This window comes from Phocoena phocoena, chromosome 3 (genome assembly GCF_963924675.1).
Source record: "Phocoena phocoena chromosome 3, mPhoPho1.1, whole genome shotgun sequence".
NCBI classification, from domain to species: Eukaryota; Metazoa; Chordata; class Mammalia; order Artiodactyla; family Phocoenidae; genus Phocoena; species Phocoena phocoena.
Genome location: NC_089221.1, coordinates 45,846,601 through 45,869,609, shown reverse-complemented (window position 1 = coordinate 45,869,609; position 23,009 = coordinate 45,846,601). Strand labels below are relative to the sequence as shown.

General features: G+C 40.0%; 1 protein-coding gene across 1 annotated transcript in view; it reads right to left on the bottom strand.

Moving 5' to 3' along the window:
* The window catches only part of RAB3C (RAB3C, member RAS oncogene family), a 302,146-nt gene that overhangs the window by 266,173 nt on the left and 12,964 nt on the right, over positions 1-23,009 (bottom strand). The window contains exon 2 of the mRNA XM_065875572.1: positions 8,160-8,387. Within this exon, the coding sequence (XP_065731644.1) occupies positions 8,160-8,387 (228 nt within the window). The remainder of the gene's footprint in view (positions 1-8,159; positions 8,388-23,009) is intronic.

Sequence of the window (23,009 nt, the reverse complement as noted above, 5' to 3'; positions counted from 1 at the left end):
GGGGTAAGGTGTGGGGAAGGGGAGGAATCAATTAGGAGTTTTGAATTAACATACACACACTACTATATATAAAATAATCAACAAGGACCTATTATATAGCACAAGGAACTCTACTCAATATTCTGTAATAACCTAAATGGGAAAAGAAGTTAAAAAAGAATAGATATATGTATATGTATAACTGAACCACTTTGCTGTACACCTGAAACTAACACAACATTGTAAATCAACTATACTCCAATATAAAATAAAAATTATTAATAAAAAAGATATGTAGGTTTACAGATTGGATCCCCTGAAGATCTCCGACAGATCACTTGGCCTCCTTTTACCTCATTTACAAGTGTGGTCAAGTACATGGCCTTTGATTTCAATCCCCTGGTTCGAATCCTGCTTCTGACATATCCTAGCTAGGACCTTGGGCAGATCCCTTTATTTTTCTGATCCTCTGTTTCCTCATCTATAAAATGGGGCTATTAATACCACCTTCCTTCATGGGGTTTGGCAAAAAATAAATTCTAAAAATGCATATAAACATAAAATGCTTATTTATGGGTCAACACTGGGTTCATTAAGTGATGCTATTATCAGTTGTATGTTTGAGGTCTCTAAATACTGAGACCCAGAAATGCACTGAGTCTGCAGTGAGAATGGTTGAAAACATAAGCATTTGTCAGAGTGGAATCAATGACAGAAGCCACCCCTGGGACTCCAAGAACCTGCCTTTTGTATTAAGCATGTCTTTTACTTTCTGTATTCAGATGCTTTGACAGCTGGGGCCTTATGGATCCTGGAGGGACTGCCCTACCCTGAGTTACTCAATTCTTTTTTTTTTTTGCATACTCTCCCGTTGCGGAGCAACAGGCTCCGGACGCGCAGGCTCAGCGGCCATGGCCCACTGGCGCAGCCGCTCTGCAGCATGTGGGATCTTCCCGGACCGGGGCACGAACCCGTGTCCCCTGCATCGGCAGGCGGACTCCCAACCACTGAGCCACCAGGGAAGCCCTACTCAACTCTTAAAGACACTAAACAACTCACTGAAGCTCACTTGTCAAATGCAAACCACCAATACAGAGCTCATAGGGCTTGCTCCATCTTGGGCTCTCACACTATGAGCCACTATCCACCTGCCCTAATTACCCCAGGCACCTGACAACTTAGGGAAGTCTTCATGCCCCAGGGTCTGCTGCAGGTATTCAAACTAGCCAGTCCTAAGCCTGTTTACCCTGCCTGGCCCATTCCTTATACAGAAACCACAATAGAGGCTCTTGTCACATTCCTCCCGCCCCTCCTTCTGCCTCCTGACCCACGCAGGGGATTCCCCTCACTCCAAGGGCCCCCCTCCCCGAGCCCATGTGTCTTTCTCTTAAAATCTGTGAGCATAACGAACTACTATTTCAATGGCAGTTATCTCCTGACCTGTGGGCCTCGCCACACCTAAATAACAATAAAACCTATATTTTAAAATACCGTCTTCCTCCAGGACTGGGCTGGGGAAGCAGGGCTTGTATCCTCTCAGTTTACTCATCCATCTCCTGCATCAGACTGTGATATAGCTACCGACTATGTATATGGTTGCTGTATGGGAATCAGAATTTCCTTTGGTTGCACGTGGACCAGAAGCACATACTTGACAGCAGATGACACCTTTGTGAAAAAGAAAAGGCACCCCTTCCTGGAAGTGAGCACAGCTTAGCATGTGGCGCTCTGGCTGGAGAACAGCCCCACTTGAACCCTGGTTGGTGTCTTTGTCCAGTGCACAACATGTGCATCTGTATGCGGCAGCCCTGACCTCTGAACACACTGAAGATGTTTCTTATTAACTCAGGCTGGCCAGGGCTCAGAAATGAAGGTGGGAAGGAGAGGGGTAAAGGGGAAGGAGGGAGAGAAAAGACAAGGAGTGGTGAAGGGTGAGGGTGGGAAAAAGAGAATGCAAAAATGATAAAACGCTAGTTCTAATTCCTAAGGAAACAGTGATCTCTGCCTACCTGCCCTCTGCTCACTTTAAACCTATATTCTCTAACTAAGCTACAGATTTTTCAAGCTAAGTCTTTCATTAGTTAGAGTCAACCTTGATTTTTGGACTTGAACAATGTAGATACAACTGAAAAAGGAGACCCATGTGCTGTCTTTCTTTCTTTCTTTTTTTAGCATCTTTATTGGAGTATAATTGCTTTACAATAGTGTGTTAGTTTCTGCTTTATAACAAAGTGAATCAGCTATACGTATACATATATACCCATATCTCTTCCCTCTTGTGTCTCCCTCCCTCCCACCCTGTCTATCCCACCCCTCTATGTGGTCACAAAGCACTGAGCTGATCTCCCTGTGCTATGAGGCTGCTTCCCACTAGCTATCTATTTTATGTTTGGTAGTGTATATATGCCCATGCCACTCTCTCACTTTGGCCCAGCTTACCCTTCCCCCTCCCCGTGTCCTTAAGTCCATTCTCTAGTAGGTCTGCGTCTTTATTCCCGTCCTGCCCCTAGGTTCTTCATGACCTTTTTTTTTTTAGATTCCATATATATGTGTTAGCATGTGGTATTTGTTTTTCTCTTTCTGACTTACTTCACTCTGTCCATGTGCTTTCTTTACACAAAGGAAGCTGCCTTTTATTCAGGGGAACCACACTGTCAAACCTGGCTCTCTACACAGTCTAGTTTCAAGAATTACCAGCACTCTTTACTTTACAGATTGCTATAGGCGTCATAGTTCATATAGTAGTAATCTAGACACTGAAAATAAATACAGTACTAAGATATTCTTAGTAATGGTTGCTATATTATTTTTCAATCTTCTTATTGGGAGGAAATCCACTCTACATTGCCTTTCCCAAAGCTAAACTACTTTTAAATTAGAAGCAAAATATTACAGACTCCAGCTGTGAAATATTTTCCTCTAAGTAAAGTGAAAAACCCATGCTAGATTTTTCTCCAATATATTCTTAACAGCATTAGACACAGAAAATGAAAGAACAACCTCTAATACTTGACACCTCAAAATTTTTGAAAATTCTTGACTTGAGAATCATAAAAATGATAATAAAATAAAAGTGCAATAAGAAATGTTAATGTAGTGAACGACAGAGGGATTCATAAATACACTAAAGGAAAATAAGGTTTGTAACTAAGTACAAATGAACAATGTTATTTCTCTAGACAAGTTTATTCCAAGGCAGTAGTGAACTTCCACAGAGAGGAAGCGTAACACAGCCAGAAAGAAATGTCAATGTTTGTAGTAGCCGTTAAAAGCTTTCTTTAAATGTGGACTGTTAAAAATCCAGTTTGTGGTCTCAGAAACGTCCCCCACAGTACATGCAAAAAGCAACCCATCAAGTAGAAAAACTGGGCAGTCTTCCCACCCAGGTTCTTTCTTCCTGACCTTTTAGAAATACTACTTGAAATCTGGCTTCAAGTTTGATGTTCCTATGCCTGATGGCAACACTGGCAACCAGGTATGAGATTTATCCCAATTGACATAACACAGCACTTACCTTGAGAGTGAACTTGGTGTACTAGCAACTGGACTGGCTTAGCTAGCAGGAGACCTGGATTTTAGACTCTACTCTGCCACTAACTGTAAGGTAAGGTCAAATCACTTAGCCCACCATGTATCTTCATTTCTTAACCTGGAAACAGTTCTATTTACGGGCAGTTTAAAATAGGGTCATCAGAGTCATGTTAATATCTGTAGCCTGTCTTGGTTAAGGTAAAAATGCATTGGACTAATTCATGACAGTTTTCATTACTATGAAACAATTTTGCTTCTCCTCCTTTGAGATATATAATAGTGTGATAGACCAAGGAATACATATTTGGTCTTCCTCCTGGTTCCTGACAAAGAGCTTCTACAACCCTTGGAATTTCCTAAGAGATGGGGGAAAAAGGATCATCTTTTGTTATTCATAATAAGCCCCTTTCAGCCATACCAGAGTTCATGCTAATGAGGTGACTCTTGGTTAGCCCCTAGATAGCTTCAAAATGGGGGCTGATTACAACATCGTAAATCAACTATACTCCAATATAAAAAAAAAAAAAAAGAATAGGGGATGATTGTTAGAAGAACAAACCATGTGATCAAAAGGTTGGAACTTTCAGCCCTACCCCTGCCCTCTGGGAGGGGAGAGGGTCCAAAGACTGAGTTAATCACCAATGGCCGAGGATTTCATCAATCATGCCTATGTAACGGGAGCTCCATAAACATCCGAAAGGGTGAGGTGTGGAGAGCTTTGGGGTTGGTGAATATATCACAGTGCTGGGGAGACTGCGTGGAAGCTGCTCCCACCCATCCCCACAACAATTTGCCCTATGCTTCCCTTCTATCTGGTTGTTCCTGAGTTGTATCCCTTATAATAAACCGGTAATAGTAAGTAAACTCTTCCTGAATTCTGTGAGCTCTTCTAGCAACTTATCAACCCTGAGGGGTGGGACTGTGGGACCTGAAAGTTTATAGCCTGGAGGTCAAAAGCACAGGGCACCCAGATTTGTGATTGATATCTGAAGTGGGGTGGGGAGAGGAGAGATAAGCTTATGGAACTGAGTCCTTTACCTGTGGGATCTGTGCTAACTCTGGGTAGTCAGTGTCAACATTGTATTAAATTACAGGACACCCAGCTGGTGTCTGCATAGCAATGAAGAATCGCTTGGTCTGGAAAACCCTGGCATTTGGTGTCAGAAGTGTTGCAAGTAGAAACAGATCATAGCATAGGCTAAGATAGCTGTGGATACCTTAATGAATTCATTACACATTAATATAAGTGCATAAAGATACTATAAGCTGGAAAAAAAACAGTTCATGTTCAGTTATTTAAATACGAGACGGCAAACCATCAGTGCCAGATACAGTCCCAACTAAATAATTTGTTTAAGTCATAAACAATAAAAGTTGTACACAACTAAATATTTTCTAGTATACTTACATTATGGCATAAAGCAAGAACCCCTAGAATTATTGTGGGAATGTCTAGACTTAGGCAACCACCCTGTTGCTCCTTATCCTGTCTCCCCCTGCATGACTCAGTTCATCGGGATGGTCAGACTCTTTTAAAAACATCTTCTTCAGTATCCCAGGATACATTGCCTAAGATCACCATCTTCACAAAAGCACCACCATATTCAAGAAGACCTCTTAATTAGGGCAGCATGGTGAAGGGGAACAAGCCAAAGCATTAGAATCTGATAGACCTAGCCTGGAACCAGCCTCTTGCCACATATGACCCTGGACGAGCTATTTAATTTGTCCGACTTTCAGGTTTCTCGGATAAAATAGGAATAATAATAAATACAAAGTTGGGTTGTTGTGGAAATTAGAAATAAGGTATAGATGATGCTTGGCATAGTTCTAAGTTCAATAAATGTTAGCTACATATAATATTTATACAATTTGATATTTGCTTATAGACATACATATACAGTTACTCCATGAGTATTCATTTCTTTCTCCAACTATACTACAAGTTCAATGAGCACAAAATCTTTGCAGAGTACTGCTTGTGAATGGTTCACAATATAGTAGACCAGCTGGTATATGGTAGTGTAAAATCTATTTTCATACCCCTAGAATCACAGGTACATTAAGAGCTCCCAATAGCCATAAGAGGAAGAAATAAGATTGTTTTGATTGCAAAGAAAACAGTGGCCATCAGACTACCGTTGTGACTGAGGAAGGTCTGGGTGAAGGGTTCCTGAGTGGCTGACCCCTGAAGGGAGTGTGGGTATCCACAGAATGGGAGAATGAAAACCCTGGAAGGAGGTCCCAGGCTGGACGGAGCTGTGAAGAGAGTTGGAGGTTTTGGGAAAATGGTGGATTATGGATGATTAGAGACAGATTTATATGTCCCAGGCTTTTGAGTGAAGTTATGGAAATTGAGAAGCATGAGGAGGTATTAGAGGAGAAGCAGCCCAGAGACCTGAGTTGGCATTTGCTTGGCTCAGAGAAGAGCAACTTTCACGCAGAAGTAAGACCTGGACAGAAGTAACTGAACTTCAGTGTCCAAGAAAAGTACAGGAATGAGCTGTGGCCTGGTACTAGCACTGAGGGTTTTGAAAAAAAAATTTTTGTAAGTATGACAATATAATTCTCAAAAAAAGTATATTATTTGAACTTTTTCTGTTTTACATTAAGGACAGATGATTTTACACCTCTACAAAGCATTTCTGTCAAAAACCTAAATTGAGAAATTGCTAGAGATTATAGGATTGAATTTATACACCATGTTGATGTTTTACCTAAACAATCACAACAACCACCTTTAAACATCCCTAAGATATACGGCAGGAGCCATCAGACAGAGGAATGACACTTCTTTGATATTAACAGAAAGAACGTGGTCGCAGAGGTAGGAGATGTGTAGTTACCAAATTAATTTAATTTTCAATTCAACAAAGCCCCTGAGAGTTAAGGGACCTTTCTTAAGCCTGGATATAAAAGTTATCTTCATATGACAATTGGTTGCTTAAAGCTCAAAAGGAAGAGAATGTGAAGCAATAAACACAGCTCTTTCTGTCTGTTATCAACAGGGCTGCCTGTTTCTAAAGTATCTAAAGAGGGACCCACTTCCCAACAAAAATGTCTTTTGGGACCAGTAGAGCAGCGATGGGGACTGGGCCTATTTTTCCAAGTTCTTTTCTTTTTTTTTTAATTTTTTTTGCGGTACGCGGGCCTCTCACTGTTGTGGCCTCTACCGTTTCGGAGCACAGGCTCCGGACGCGCAGGCTCAGCGGCCATGGCTCACGGGCCCGGCCGCTCCGCGGCATGTGGGATCTTCCCGGACCGGGGCACGAACCCGTGTCCCCTGCATCAGAAGGCGGACTCTCAACCACTGCGCCAGGGAAGCCCCCAAGTTGTTTTCTGAGTTCTAATTGACTTGGAAGACTCCAGAATTAGGATAAGTAAAATAGCAACCATCTCTTGTAAGCTGCCTAAGAAGATACCTACCTGTGTATATACCTGCATCTTTAAATTTTACTCCTAAGACCTTTAAGATATGAAAGGACATCTGGAATATTTATAGTGATATCTTAAGGGCTCTTTTATTAAAAAAAAAAAGTTTAAACGTTTTACTCTGAGATTTGTCTTTCTTTCAGCTTTCCATATTTGAGGAGGCAGGCTTATCGTCGGTCCTACAGATCAACCATGGCACCAGTACCAAATGGTAGTAGACATCAGAATTGTCTCAGAAGAAGGCAGAAACCTCACCTCTTGGGAAATGCCTTTTTAAAGCTCAAATCAATTTGAGTGGCAGAGGTATAAATGAACAGGGAAAGGGGACCAAAACTAACTGTAAAAACATTCTACCATTATACCCATACATTGCATGATGTACATAAAATGCTTACTACATAACTCTCTCTTGGTATAACCAATTTTTTTGTTACTTCAACTCTTGTATTACCTTGAACGTGTACCCACACACACTTTTTCTTATGTTTCTCACTTGCTATTCTCCTAAATTTATCCCAACTATTTAGTTAAGGAATCTCTGATCTTCTGCAGCGGGTGAGGAGAGGTACAAAGCTAGCCACACAGTCTCAAAGCTTATTGGAGAACCTTCTGCTTAGGGAAAAACCCTATTTAAAATAAATATCCTATTTGTTTTGTTTTGTCTGGGTAGGTAAACATAACTCTTAGAGCTGAAAACATAAGGTTTGTGGAGATTAAATAGACCCTTTTCAAATTTTAGCTGGGGCTTTATGAAGGGACTAAACCTAAGCTTTCTCTATATCTGGTTGTTTACCTTCTTTAAAACGACCAGGGCAGGCTGCTTCCTGCAACCTAAAAAGGCTAAATTTACTTTGCCTATTTTGTGTATTAGAAAAGTGGCAGAGAAGGATTCAGAGACTTGCTCCGGGTCACACAGACCATAAAAGACAGAGCCAGACTTTCGGTTGAGTGTTCTTTACCACAATACACAGACATTTATATTTTCTTTCTTCTGAAGACTCTTAAGAAGCATCAATGACAATAAGGCTTAATTCAGTCTCCCTACCTTAAAGAGGCAACACTCTATTGCCTTTGAAACAGAATGTTCTGTGGCAAAGAACCTGGAAATGGAGGCTTACAGACCCCATGGGGACAGAACAAGGCAGAAAGGTTTCCCTCGCACAGTTATATGTTCAATGCCCTAGACTGAAGGATGCCATCAGTTCAAAGTCACTTACCCAAATCTGAAGCTTGATTCTCTTTTCATTTTTGAATACAGTTTTGACTTTGAAATCAATCCCAACTGTGCTGACGAATGCAGATGTAAAGGAGTCATCCGCGTAACGGAACAGAAAAGATGTTTTCCCCACACTGCTATTGCCAATGATGAGCAATTTGAACATGTAGTCAAAGTTCTGATCAGAGGAGTCTTTCTGGCTGTACCTGGCATCTTGGGCAGAGGCCATCTGTGGTAAAACAAAACAAAACAAAACAAAAGAGGTGTGGATCAGTCTCCCATTTGCTATGAAGCTAGCAGCACACTCATTATTGGTCTTGCCAGAAACAGATGTCAGACCACTCAGGAGACAAGTTGAGAGAGTTCCCCAGCCTTCCTCTGATGCTGGTATCCATGGCAATAATTCCCTGCTGGAAGACAGAAAAGCAAACCTTACGGCTCTTTCCAGCTGTGTTGGTGTGTGTCACTGCTCAGCATTCAGAACGAATCAAAGACACAAAAGGAGATGTAACATGAAAAGCAAAGATATGAGGAGCTGGCCAGGGCATGTGGATTCTGAAAGTTTGTAATTCCAGTGATGGCGACACCAAGGTGGCTGAACAGCAGGGTGTTTCTTCCTGAGTCATCTAAATTATTAGAGTCTCTCTTATTTTCTAGGGAAGCACTCCCAAAGCCTATCTCTATTTCATCTATTTATATCACTTTAAATCAACATCCTAACATATATGACCAATCTCTTTCAAATAATGATAATGACAAATACATACGGTTCAAACAACGTGCCAGGAACTGTTAACTTACTTAACCCTCACCACACCCTATAGGTGGGTACCTTTATTATTTACATATTAAAAGGAGACAATTAAGGCTCAGAGATACTAAGTAATTTGCTCAATTTCACATACTTTGTAAGTAGTAGAGGTGGGTTTCGAATCAGGCGGTGCGGTGCCAGGGCTCATGTTCTTAATGCCTCCTACTCCCTGCCCCCCAGCCCCAGTTCCCAGTGAGAACTAGGGAAATATGTACACGTGCTCTAAAGTTGAAGTGGGAAATATTCATTGTGAGATTCATTAATGAAGGTCCCTACCTGGGTTCAAACCTCGGCTCCACCACCTACTGGTTGTGGAACTTTTGCTTTTTTATTTTAAATCGGTGTAGCTCAGTTTCCTCTCTTCCATGAAATGGAAAAAATTATTACCCAACTTGAAACACTTGTGAAAATAATAATAGATAATAGAAATAGAAAATAATAGATGATATATCTGTATAGCAGATATATAAAGTGCCTAGCAAAGAATAGAGAATAATCTATGCTCTGTAAATGCTCTAGATGGATTTTTCCTCATTTTTTTTTTGATGATCTTTTTCACATCTATCAAAAGTGCTGCAGCATTATTCTAAGTACCGTTTGGCTCCATATAGAAAAGAAGCATTTAGAACGGTGAATCCCAGTGATTAGTGCATTTACCGGGTCACCTTTTTGGATGCTATGAATTCTTTGCCAATTGCTGTGCTGCCCAATACAGTAGCCACTATTCACATATGCCTGTTTATATTTAAACTAAGTAAAATTAAAAATTCAGTGCCTCACTCACACTAGCTATATTTCAAGAGCACAAGAGCCACATGGGGCTTGTGGCTATGACATGGACAGCGCAGGTTCAGGACACTGTCATAACTGCAGAAAGTCTTATTACTCAGTACTAGGCTAGACAGTCTTTTTTCATTTCTTATAAAATCTGATTAATAATTACATATTTCTCTTGGAGGTATGGCAAAGAGAAAAGCCCCAGAAGATAGCGGAATTCTAGAAACAGTATATAGTGCCTAGTCTCATCTAAGACCACATTGGTTGCTGAAATCAGGTGTGTGTGTGTGTGTGTGTGTGTGTGTGTGTGTAAGACAACTGAGGGAAAAAGAAAAGGGGAGATGGGGTGATAACGTATTCCCTTTCTACAAATACTCATTGCCAGTAGGAGAACACAATAATATGAGCAAGAATAAAGGCAAAAAGAAAATCTGTATATATTATGAAATTTAAGGGCAATAAACATTCTGACTTCATTTCATTTCTTATTAAATATAAGTTTAAGCATTTCTCTTTTAAAGTCCATGTAACCACATTGCTGTCTTCAGTAAATATACCTTGTAATGATTGTCTGCCAGTGGGAAAAACTGGGCCAGTAAAACAGGCAGATATCATCATTTTCCTTTCTGGCCCTGGAGTCTGCATGCTAAGGTAAACTTCCCCCAACACAAGCAGCCCACCAAGAACAAAAATAGGATTATAATTCTTGACTTTCAGTTTGAACAATGATGTCTTGCTCTGATGACTTCTGACACCCCAGAAAGCCAGGTAACTATTTCATTTGACACTCCTATTCCTACAGACATAAGCCTTTCACCAATTAAGATCCCCCCCTTATGGAGGTGCTAAGTTCAACCAGGCCTGCAAATGACCTTTGTTAGGAAGATCTTTTACCATCTTTTATATGAAGCAGCCCAGATACTACATTCTGGATTAAGCATGTTCAGTCAAGCCACAGTTAGAAAATAGACTCTACAAGTTTCCTAGAGCTGCTCATTTTCTCAGCCTGACAGCCTACCATTACCCTGAGGTGGGACTCTGAGTCCTGTGGATTTCTAGGCTTCCTTGAAAGAATATGTGATAAAGAAAGCCGCTATCAATCACAAGTCCTAGTCCAAAATTAGACCAACTCCAAAACCCGCAGAAATATAGACATCATCGTTGTATGTACTTTTAAAAGGTAATTGTAGAGATTTAGATAGAGAAAACCATACTGGAGTTTTCTCCAGCATGAGAAATAGAAGATGTTCAATTTTAAGGACAGATTTTACCAGCTGGCAAAGAAGGTGGTAGGAGCACCGAGGATAATGGGGCATGAGGCTGGTGGATTTGTGGATCTAGATCCTCCAAGGGATTAATTAGAAGAGTTTGCTAACCTGCTATTCTTGAAGATGGTGTGTGGTTTCTTTAAATTATTTCCTGACTTATATCCCCAAAAGTATTCACAGAGAGCCCCAAAGATGTGTATTCAGAACATATGTGTTTCATAAACTTTAGAATAATGAAATAAATCCTGGCTTAGAGAATGGAGAAGTAGACTGCCCGAACCTTGCTGAGAATAGAAATGAAGCAATTTTTATTTACAAAACAGAAATAGAATTACAGATGTAGAAAACAATCTTATGGTTACCGGGGGCGGGGGTAAATTGGGAGATTGGGATTGACATATACACACTACTATATATAAAATAGATAACTAATAAGGACCTACTGTATAGCACAGGGAACTCTACTCAATACTATGTAATGACCTATATGGGAAAAGAGTCTAAAGGAGTGGATATATGTATATGTATAACTGATTCACCTGAAACTAACACAATAGTGTAAATCAATTATACTCCAATTAAAAAAAAAGATGAAGCAATTTGACAGCATATGAATGTCAAAGGAACATATAGACTGTCACTATGTAAATTTACTAACAGTTCTAAATACTAAGTCATGTGAATGTCTCCAAAATTTTCATGGGAAAATATGAAAACAGGAGTGGGCATGAAGGAACCTCCCAGAGAGCAAGAGCAAACAGGATTTTATAAAACATACATAAGAAATCCTTTAAATTGCATTAATCTTGAATTAATTTAAAAAAAAAGAATCATAGAGTGGGACTCTTCAGCGAAGCCCTCCTTCCTACTCATCCCCAAGTGTCCCTCTTGTCATTGGTATTCTAGCCCAGCCCTTCAAAGCGAGTGACAGAAAGTTTGCTAGGCTGTGAAGCAGCCTATTTCAGTGCTGAACAACTGCAATTGTTATAAATTTCTTCCTTAGATTTGAGTTAAAATCTACTTCCCTGTAGCTTCTGTCCATGTGCTCCAGATTCTGCCTATGAATCAAAAGAGTTAATTCCTTTCCCAATCACATCTCCATAAGCTTTCTCTCCTCCTGCCTGGATAATCTCAACTGCTTTAGCCCCTTTCTCCACCCAGGACATGTCCGAAAAATCCCACACGTCTTCTAGGTTAAAGGTGACATCTCTGCAGATGTCAAAGTCCCATGCATGGTTCCCACAATTGGTCACAATATTCCAGATATTTATCTGGTCGTTGCAGAGTGAAATGAGATTCTCATATACTATCACATCTGACTTCACAATAAAGTCTCCTCAAACACTCAGCACTTTTTTCACATTCACTGTTATAAACATAGGTCTCCGCTAACCCCATCCTATGCCTCGGCAATTTATTTTTTTTAATGGAAGTGTCAACCTTTATTATGTACTCTATTACATTTCCTTTTGTTTGTTTTGATTTACAATTCCATTCTGTTTTGATAACGTTTTGTCCTTTCATCAAAAATATTAGTTATCCCTTCCAGATTTGTCTCATTCCTAAGTTTGATCAGTATGCATTTCATATCCTCACTTAAGATGCTAACCAAAATGCTAATCAGTTTGTAGACAAATCACAATGAAATTTTTTTTTTACCTTGCTGAATACATAAATCTATGGATGAACTCTACAATATGTCATTAAGGAACTCAGCAAGTTTGAAGTAAATCCTTAACCTCTGGGAGTTGGAGCCTTGCAAAGCCACTGTGCTATCCCTCTAGGTGTGCCTTGGTTCAGTAGCAGGTGAACAGATCATAGATTTAATTGATGTGTCATTTTTAATTCCAATTCTAGTCTCCCCAGAACTCCTACTGACCAGGGACCAAGCAGATTACCTTTGACTAACACACGTAACCAGAGCCTTCTTCAGAATTTTTGACATTAGCTTTTCCAAATAAATGAGAAAAGCAAATTATTTGCGGGGATTCCCTTGGGACTTAAGAATCTAAACTATACTAAGCCATCTGTGCATCTGATGAGAAAAACAAAAAGAAGTCATTTTAAATGTACTATGTTCCATCTACTAAAACTGATAACATCCTGAGGGTCAGTGGGAGGAAGAACAAGGGTAAATTATCCAGAAAATGAAATGCAATTCTTTGAAACTGGAAGAGTGAAAGTAAGGATGGGACATATGTATGGGAAGTGTGGAAATATGTAAAGTAGTTTCAAATCTCAATTGTTGTTACCTAGGGGAAAAGAAAAGAAAAAGCTAATAAGAGGAGTTATTCCTGAGAGCTCCAAAGTAAAGACTAAAATTTAAAACCAAGAAGGAAAATATTAAAAGATAGGATTTCCAAACACATGTCATCTGGCCCCTGGTTGTTTCTCGTGGTGAAGGTCTCATCTGCGCTTGGTTGCCTGTCTCCCTGTTGGTTTCTCAGGATGGATTGGAATTGTGATGCTCTTTGCAGTCTCTGGCCAGCAGTTTCTCCATGTGTCTGCTACTGTTTGCTCTGGCAAGAGCCAGCTGAGAAGCAATAAACACTACTTGTATCACTGCAGACACATCACCATCAAGCTGAAAGGATGCTGTCCAGGGAATTGGAAGCAGCCAAGGCACTAGAAGACTTAAACTCTAACCCTGGCCTCTGAAGTAAAGGGCCTGGAAAGTAGGGCAGCATTTGGAAATCGTCTTTGTCTCCTTTTATGTTAGCAGGGATTGACTTACTACTATATTTCGTGGGACTCCTGGAGAACGTATATGATGGTATGCCAAATTATGGTAATGTTTCCAGGATGCAAGTTGCTCTATGTTTTAAGGGTATCCCTCAAGCTCAGTTTCACAGAACTCCTTTCAGTCTGTGTCTGGACCTCTATTTCATGCATAGCTTCTTTAGTACATGTAGATAACACTCGGTTGATGCACAGAAAAGTGGTACAATAACTGCAACAACAGCTCTTACAGACATTGTACTCTGCTTTACACATATTATCACACCTCATCCTTTCACTGTCCCCAGATTTCAGAATCTAACTCTTAGCACCCCCCTGTTAGAGGAACAGAATGCTGAGTGTATTTCAGAATGGCCACCCTGCCAGAAGCATGAGCGGATTTTTCTCCAACCTTCACTATGAGAACTTAATAGACCTCCTGAAGGTAATATTCACAAAACTGTGAAGGCCTCTGGAGTTCTATGTCTTAGACTTGTCCACACTGAGCCTCCAGCAATTCATCAATTACAGTCTACATTTTCTTCATCAATTACATTTAGGTTTTCCTACCCTAGTACTGATCCCCGTGAAGGTTTCTATTCCAGTAAATTGTGATTCTCTGTGTCTGCCTATTTGTCTCTCCAATTTGCAGGGCAACAGTCTTCCCTGTGACCCCACTTCTCTGATGATCTAAGAAGAGTTTTTAATTTTCAGTTTGGTCAGCTTTTTTCTTGTGTGAGAATGGGAGTGACCATTTCCAAGCACCCTCCGTACTGGACAGAAAACTCAAAGCCTTTATCCCCATTTTAAGGATGAAATTAAGAGTATTTGAGAGGAAGCTAAAGTAGAGGGGGAGGTCCTTGTTTTTCAATAGGTTGTTATCCTGATCCCTCTGTCTGCGTACTGACTGTGCCTTCATGACCTGGACCAAATGGATTAGGACCTACTGTATAGCAGAGGGAACTCTACTCAATATTCTGTAATAAGCTATATGAGAAAAGAACAAGAAAAAGAATGAATATAGGTATATGTATAACTGAACCACCACGCTGTACATCTGAAACTAACACAACATTTTAAATCAACTACACTCCAATAAAATTTTAAAAGAAAGAATTACAGACATGCAGCTCGGCTACTTCACTCTTCCCTTCATCAAACTAACAAGTCTCAGCCTTCAATCACAGAGAATATTGAAAGAGGTAAGGGTCCTTCTTTTCTTTGCTTCTAGAAAAATATCCATTCCTTTGTTGAAGAGAGGTATGCTCTAAATTTGATACATTTTAAAGTTCATTATAATGGTTTTTGCAACTCCTTTGATGTTTGTTACTCCTATACATGTTTGTTACTACAGTGTCAAGAAAAAGGAAATGGATTTTACCAAACCATATAAAACTGGTTCCTATTAGTATCACAGATCAGTGTTCTCAGCCCACGTTACATTTCACCCCAACTCCTAGTGTGCTTACTGAGGGCTCCCGGCAGGGAGAGCCTGTAGAGGGCTGTGCTGCAGCTGGCGAAGGGGCCACCCAGATCACACAGACAAGAGTGCAAGCGAGGTCTGCTGTGAAGGGAACCACGGTGGCTGGGAGAGCTCTCCAGACTCCAGTGATGCAACCCTGACAGCTGCCATGAAGCAGAGCCCTGCCCAGTAGCTCCTGTACATCTTCATGGATGCTGAAGCCAGAGGGTCATTAGTGCAGTCCTGGGGTGCTGGTGATCACCTAGCTGCTGGTAACCCAGGCTTTATAATCACAGCGGGAAGAGAGCTAGGGAAACACCATTCTGCTTTTCTACCAGGTCTGAAAGTATGTGCAGCAGACACATCTGTGAAAAAGAGCATTCCACATTCTTGGTGTAATGTGGGTGTAGGTAAAGAGCACACTCTCTTGGGTCAGGCTTCCTGAGAAGGAATCCTAGGTCTGTTACCTGTGCAAACTTGGGCAAGGTTTGTGTTTTGTTTTAAATATTCTAAGCTGCAATCTCCTCATCTATTGGAGAAATAGAAAATAGAAATAATAGGAATAATAGTGGGATCTTCAAAGTAAAATTGCTGGCATGTGTAAAGTCCTTGAATAGAGCATCCATCATCGTCTTTGTTATTCCTCTTGTTATACTGAAATGATACACAAGCCACTCACTTTCTCCCAACTCCCACTGTTGCTACTCTCTGAAATGGAAATGTTTGATTTTATAGGACATGTTGCCTCTCATTTCCTAGCTTTAGAGGACAAGAGGCTTTGATACCCAATACTCCCACTCTGTAGAGTTTCATAATTACCAAAATAAACACATTACATTTACTCTCTCATTTCAAATACTGTGTCATGGAACAAAGAGCATTCATCAAAACACATCTTGGGACAGAAGCTGAGACCCTGAGTACCTATAGCAAAGATAGAAGTCTTCTGTGGTCTGGAGAGGCTGTGGGGAGGGAAATGTGGCCAGTGGCCGTACACCCAGTGATGTGACCTGTCATATGACACCGCCCACCACCTGGTCACATTTGGAGAGTTACTAACTCATGAAACCCTTGGGTGTGGGTGGACTTTTACGGAAACTGGGATTGGACTAATAAGGGTGCTCAGCATACAGATGGCCGACAGGCACATGAAAAGAGGTTCAACATCACTAATCATTAGAGAAACACAAATTAAAAATACGATGAGGTACCACCTCACACCAGTCAGAATGGCCATCATCAAAAAGTCTACAAATAGGGCTTCCCTGGTGGCACAGTGGTTGAGAGTCCGCCTGCTGATGCAGGGAACACGGGTTCGTGCCCCGGTCCAGGAAGATCCCACATGCCGCAGAGTGGCTGGGCCTGCGAGCCATGGCTGCTGGACCTGCGCATCTGGAGCCTGTGCTCCACAACGGGAGAGGCCACAGCAGTGAGAGGCCCGTGTAACGCAAAAAAAAAAAAAAAAAGTCTACAAATAAATACTAGAGAGAGTGTGGAGAAAAGGGAAACCTCCTACATTGTTGGTGGGAATGTAAATTGGTGCAGCCACTATGCAAAAGAGTGTGGAGGTTCCTCAAAAAACTAAAAATAGAGTTGCCATATGATCCAGCAATCCCACTCCTGGGCATACATCCAGACAAATCTATAATTTAAAAAGATACATGCACCCCTATGTTCATAGCAGCACTATTCACAATAGCCAAGACATGGAAACAACCTAAATGTCCATCAACAGATGAATGGATAAAGAAGATGTGGTACATATATACAATGGAATACTACTCAGCCATAAAAAGAATGAAATAATGCCATTTACAGCAACATGGATGGACCTAGAGATTATCATACTAGTCAGTAAGTCAGAAAGATAAAGACAAATACCACACGATATGACTTGTGTGTGGAATCTAAATTATGACACAAATAAACTTATCTACGAAAAAGAGACTCACAGACAGAAAACAGAGGTGTGGTTGCCAAGGGGGAGAGAGAGTGGGGTACAGATGGATTGGGAGTTTGAGATTAGCAGATGCAAACTATTATATATAGAATGGATAAATAACAAGGTCCTACTGTATAGCACAGGGGACTATATTCAATATCCTATGATAAAAACCAAAATGGAGGGCTTCCCTGGTGGCACAGTGGTTGAGAGTCCGCCTGCCGATGCAGGGGACATGGGTTCATGCCCCGGTCTGGGAAGATCCCACATGCCGTGGAGCGGCTGGGCCCGTGAGCCATGGCCGCTGAGCCTGCGCGTCTGGAGCCTGTGCTCCACAATCAGAGAGGCCACAACAGTGAGAGTCCCGTGCACCGCAAAAAAAAAAAAAAAAAAACCAAAATGGAAAAGAATATGAAAAAGAATATATATAAATGTATAATAGAATCACTTTGCTGTACAGCAGAAATTAACACAATATTGTAAATCTATTATAGTTCAATAAAATAAATTTGAAAAAAATAGAAAGGGAGCTCCAGGAACTAACTCCTAATAATTATGGGGAAGCTTTCTTCTTATAGGGCCTTAGAGTAGGTCTTAGGTAAAGTTTAACCTAATTTCTGATGTGGAATTTGATAAATCATCAAAGTCCACAATATCATTATAGACAACAATACTGAATTATGAACTTCAAAGTCTTTAAGAGACTGGAACTTAATTGTTCCCATCATGTAAAAGAAATGATAATTATGTGATAAAATAGAGATGCTAGCTAACACAATGGTGGTGACCATACTGTAATATATAAACATATCAAATCAAAGTGTTGTACACCTTAAGCCTATACAATGTTATATTTCAATTCTATCTCAATAGAAATAAAAAATTTTTAAACCCCACAATAAATAAATAAATAGTATCTTGCATACATGATGGTTATTTCCAGCATTTGCTAATACCTCTCTAAAATAATGGCAAAGGGTATTCACAAAAGTAAAATTCCATCCAGATAGACAAAGAAAAGTAGAAAAGAAAGGTCAACAAAAGTTTGGGATTTGGAAGTGCATGACTGGGGAAAGGGGAATCCTAGGCCTGCTAGGGAAGTCCACAAAAGCCCTTACCCTGCAGAACCTGGGATGGCCTTGGGATTGGAGACATCAAGTGTCTTGATCATGGGGTGTGGCTAGAGTGACCAACTCTCCTCGTTTGCCAAGGACTGTGGGGTTTCATGGTGCACAGCAGAACTTTCAGTGTTAAAACAAGCAAGCTGAGATGTTGGTCACGTGAGGTGTTTCTAGGGCATGCAAACAGGAGGACTAGCTGAAAATCCAAGTCCCACATCTCTCTCTGACCCTGTAGAGCCCAGCAACCATCTTCCCCACGTACGACTTCTTTAAAACAAAATTAAGTTTAAAATATAAAAAAGTCATCAAACATTCTTGGCATTCACACTTCCTATATGCAGATGTCAATTTATAAAAATGAAAGAGCCTCTCTCTTAGCAACGAAATGTAAAGAATCCTTTAAAATGTTTCTCATGAATATGGATAAAATATACATATGCTTTCTCATCATTTCTTGGTAGCAAGAAATACCAGACATTGTGTTCTCAAATAATCTGCTCTCTAGAGTTGGATATATTTTTATTCAGGAATACAAAACTAAATATTCACTAGCTTCAAGATTTCCAAACCTGGGAAACTCCACCTGAATTCTGCAAAATTAGAATATTCAAGGTGGGGTCAGGTATCCAAATTGTTAAAGCTCCCCTTGTGGCTCTTTTGACCAGTCACGTTTGGAATTTATTGGATTAACAAATGTCCGCAGGGAATCCAGGGCCCATGTCTGCTGTCAAGGCCTCAGGGACGTACATACAAGGAGACTGAGTAATCTGACATTTAAGCTCGGATCTGTGGGACAGGAAATGGAATCTTAGTGCTCTCTACCAGCTGTGGTCTTCACAAGTCACCCCTTCCACTGATGGGGACAGCTGATCTCACCAGAATGTTGACTCAGCACAGAGGGTCTATACCCTAAAATGCTCAGCCTGCACAGACAAGCTGGATTCTGAGAAATGTATTATCTCTGCCCTGGGAGGAGGCAGACCTTCTGAGGACCAGTGATACAACTCACTGTGAGGTCCCCGTCAGACCCAGAGGAAGTACAGCCTAGTGAGAGGTAGCAATCCTGTTCTCACAGCACACGCAACTCTGCTCTACTCAGCTCTGTGGTGCGTGGCCCTGCCTTTCTTCGTTAGTCATTTTTTAAAATAACACACAATTAGATTTTTCTTCCCTCCACTCCATAAGAAAGCACCCAACAGCTATAGGAGGTCAATGTCTAAACTGAAACCACAAAATGAAGAATATCTCTTCCTGAGAAGAAAATAAAAATTAAACAGTAGACGTACCCAATACTATGTGGTATAAGGAAAACCTCTCTTAAAAACACGTAGTAAAATACTCTAAAAATCCCCAGTGGGGGGAAAAAAACTAAATTTTAATATTAACATGTGTTTCCCCCCAAAATTTCATCATGAAACAGTTTTAGAACATTAAACATTTAAAAAATATTTCACATGAATTTTAAATATTTAAGTCCTTGAAAAATGCCTCCAGGGATTTGCTATACATTCCTTCTAAATCTCGACATTTCTCTTCCCCTCTTCCAGTCATCGAGGTAGGTCATGTACAGGGGCAAACACCCCATGGTTCACACATTTATGAGACAAAGGGTCTATCAGGACCATTCTTGAGGATCTCGGTGGGCTAGCAGTCTACCTGCATGTGTTTCCAGACTGTGCAACTAGAATGACTTACAGAGCCACTTTTCTAGTTATAATTGTCCCTACTTTTCATTCAAAAGCTACTGCTACTATTATTTACTACAAAGAACAAGCCCGCCCAAGCACACTTACAAAAGAATGTTCACATGCACAGGTGTGCTGTGTTTCCATTGTCCCCTTTCATCAGTCCTGCTACTCAGACAGGTGTTCAGTGAATCAAACATTTGAAAGAAAAACTGTCTTTTACTGCGAACACCATATATAAGTGTCACGTGGGAGTCATATTTTGCTAATCAGTACTTAACATGCTCTTTCCTCAAGATCTTTAAGGCTCTTCAAGCTATGGCTATTTTGGCAGGAATCACTCACTGTGTTGACTAGCAAGAGACTCTAGCTCATGAGACTCAGGCATGCATCTGAGCCACTCTGGACAACTAACAAGTAATTAAACTAAAAGCAGGTAGACTCATGATGAGAGGATCAGTGCCTCACCTCTTAAAGTTACATTATGATTTGGGTTCCCAGACCATGAAAAGTTGACAGTGTAGGAGCAAAGTGACTATGGTTCCAGGGTTTTCTCAGTTAGGAGGCCAAGTAGACACAAAATGAGACTCTTTTAGGCCTGCTAGAGCTAAATTCCTAATGCTAGACCCAATCCAATCAGCTTACTGAAGAGTTCATCAGGGAACTACTGACCCTGACTTTTTACCAGTCACTAGGCAACTGAAGACCTAGTACATTCATTCTTATGGTTTCATTGTTTAGTGGACAGAAGAATATTTCATGACTCCAATAAAAGTAACATAATGCTTCAAACCAATCTCAAACATGCTGGTGTTGGAAAAGGCATATTGTTTCTGCAGAGTTAAAGCTTTAAGGAATATAGTATATATACATATATATACAGGCATATACATGTGTGTGTGTATATATATATATATATATATATATATATATATGCATGAGAACACTATTAAGAAAGCAAGAGTGTCTGTATTAATATGGAGTAAATAGACTTTAAGACAAGGAGCACTGCCAAAAATAAAAAAGGACATTTCATAATAATAAAAAGGAAAAAATTTCAGGAAGACACAACAATTACAAATGTGTGTTTACCTAATAAAGGAGTTCAAAATATATAAAGCAAAACTGAAAGAACTAAAAAAATGGAAAGATTGATTACCATAGTTGGAGATTTTAAAACCTTTTTCTCAGTAATTGATAGAATAACTAGACCAAAATCACTAAGGTTGTAGATGATCTTAGCAACACCACACAAAACCATGAGCTAATTGATGTTTACAGACCACTATACCTTACAACTGATGCATGCAGCATTCACAGTGCACATGAAATGTTCATGAAGTTCGACCAGACACTAGCCCGAAAACAAGTCTAAAAAAATTTCAAAAGAATGAAATCTTAAAGAATATGTTCTCTGGGGCTTCCCTGGTGACGCAGTGGTTGAGAGTCTGCCTGTCGATGCAGGGGACATGGGTTCGTGCCCCGGTCTGGGAAGATCCCACATGCCGTGGAGCGGCTGGGCCTGTGAGCCATGGCTGCTGAGCCTGCGCGTCCAGAGCCTGTGCTCCGCAACGGAAGAGGCCACAGCAGTGAGAGGCCCATGTACCGCAAAAAAAAAAAAAAAGAAGAATATGTTCTCTGGTAGCAAGAGAATTTAATTAGACATCAGTATCAATAAAATATCTGAAAAATACCCAGTTATCTGGAAATTAAACAACATACCTCTAAACCCATTAATTAAGGAAAACACCACAAGAAAAGAAGCAAATAGTTTGAAATAAAGTATAATGCAAATACTATACTCAGAAATTTGTGGGAGTCAACTACTAAAGTAGTAAAGATTTATCTTTGTAAATACTATGTTTATTCTTTAAAAAGAAACATTTAAACTCAGTGATCTAAATTTCTAAATCAATAATTTAAGCCTGATAAACAAAAAGGTTATACTAAAGTATCATACAAGGAACACAGTTGTTTTCTAAAAGCCCAAGTCAATACAATACAAAATAAACAACAAAAAAGTTAACAAAGGCAAAAGTTGGTTATTTGAAGACATTAATAATATGGATAAATATCTAGTAAGACCAGTGAGAGGGAGGGAGGGAGGGAGGGAGGGAGGAAGAGAGAGAGAGAGAGGATTTATATTATCAATAATAGGAATGAATGAGGGGCTATCATTATAGATCCTAAAGAAATTAAAAGGTAATAAAAATATTTTGAACAATTTTATGTCAATAAATTTGAAAAATTTGGTGAAAAACATAATTTACCAAAACAGACCCAAGATGAAATAGGAAATTTTATATATGCATAATTAATTTTCTACTGCTGCCATAGTGGATGTTTAAAACAACACTCAGTTATTACTTACCGAGTCAGAAATCTAGACACAGTGTAACTCAGCTAGGTCCTCTGCTCATATTGCTATGACATTACAAGCTCAAAATCAATGTGCCAGCTGGGCTGGGTTCCTACCTGAAGGTTCTGGGGAAGATTCCACTTCCAAGCTTTTTCAGGTTGTTGGCAGAATTCAGTTGCTTGTGGTTATAGGACTGAGGTCCCTATTTTCTTGACATATAGCCTTCTTCATCTTTAAACCAACAATCCTCATGCTTCAAATCTTTGACTTCCCCTTCTGCCACATCTCTCTGACTCAAGCAATATAATGACTGATGTCATTATACTGGACTCACCTGAAAATCCAGGTTAATCTCCTTATTTTAAAGTCCATAACATTAATTACAGCTGCAAAGGCCCTTGTGTTGTGTAACATAATTTACTCATACGTTCCAGGGATTAGGCAGACATCTCTGCAAGGAGTTAGGGAGAAGGCTATTCTGCCTACCACAATATACTAAAGGGAGACAGATAGATAGATAGATAGAGTAGATAGCTGGAAGATAGAGATATTTGTATATCAAAAAAGTTGTATTTGTTTAAAAAAAAATGTCCACAAAGAAAACTCCAGACTCTAATAGCTTCATTGATAAACTCTACCATACACTTGCAAGAACAAAATATATCTATCTCACACACCAAAATCATTCAAAAAGTAGAGGGAAAAAGA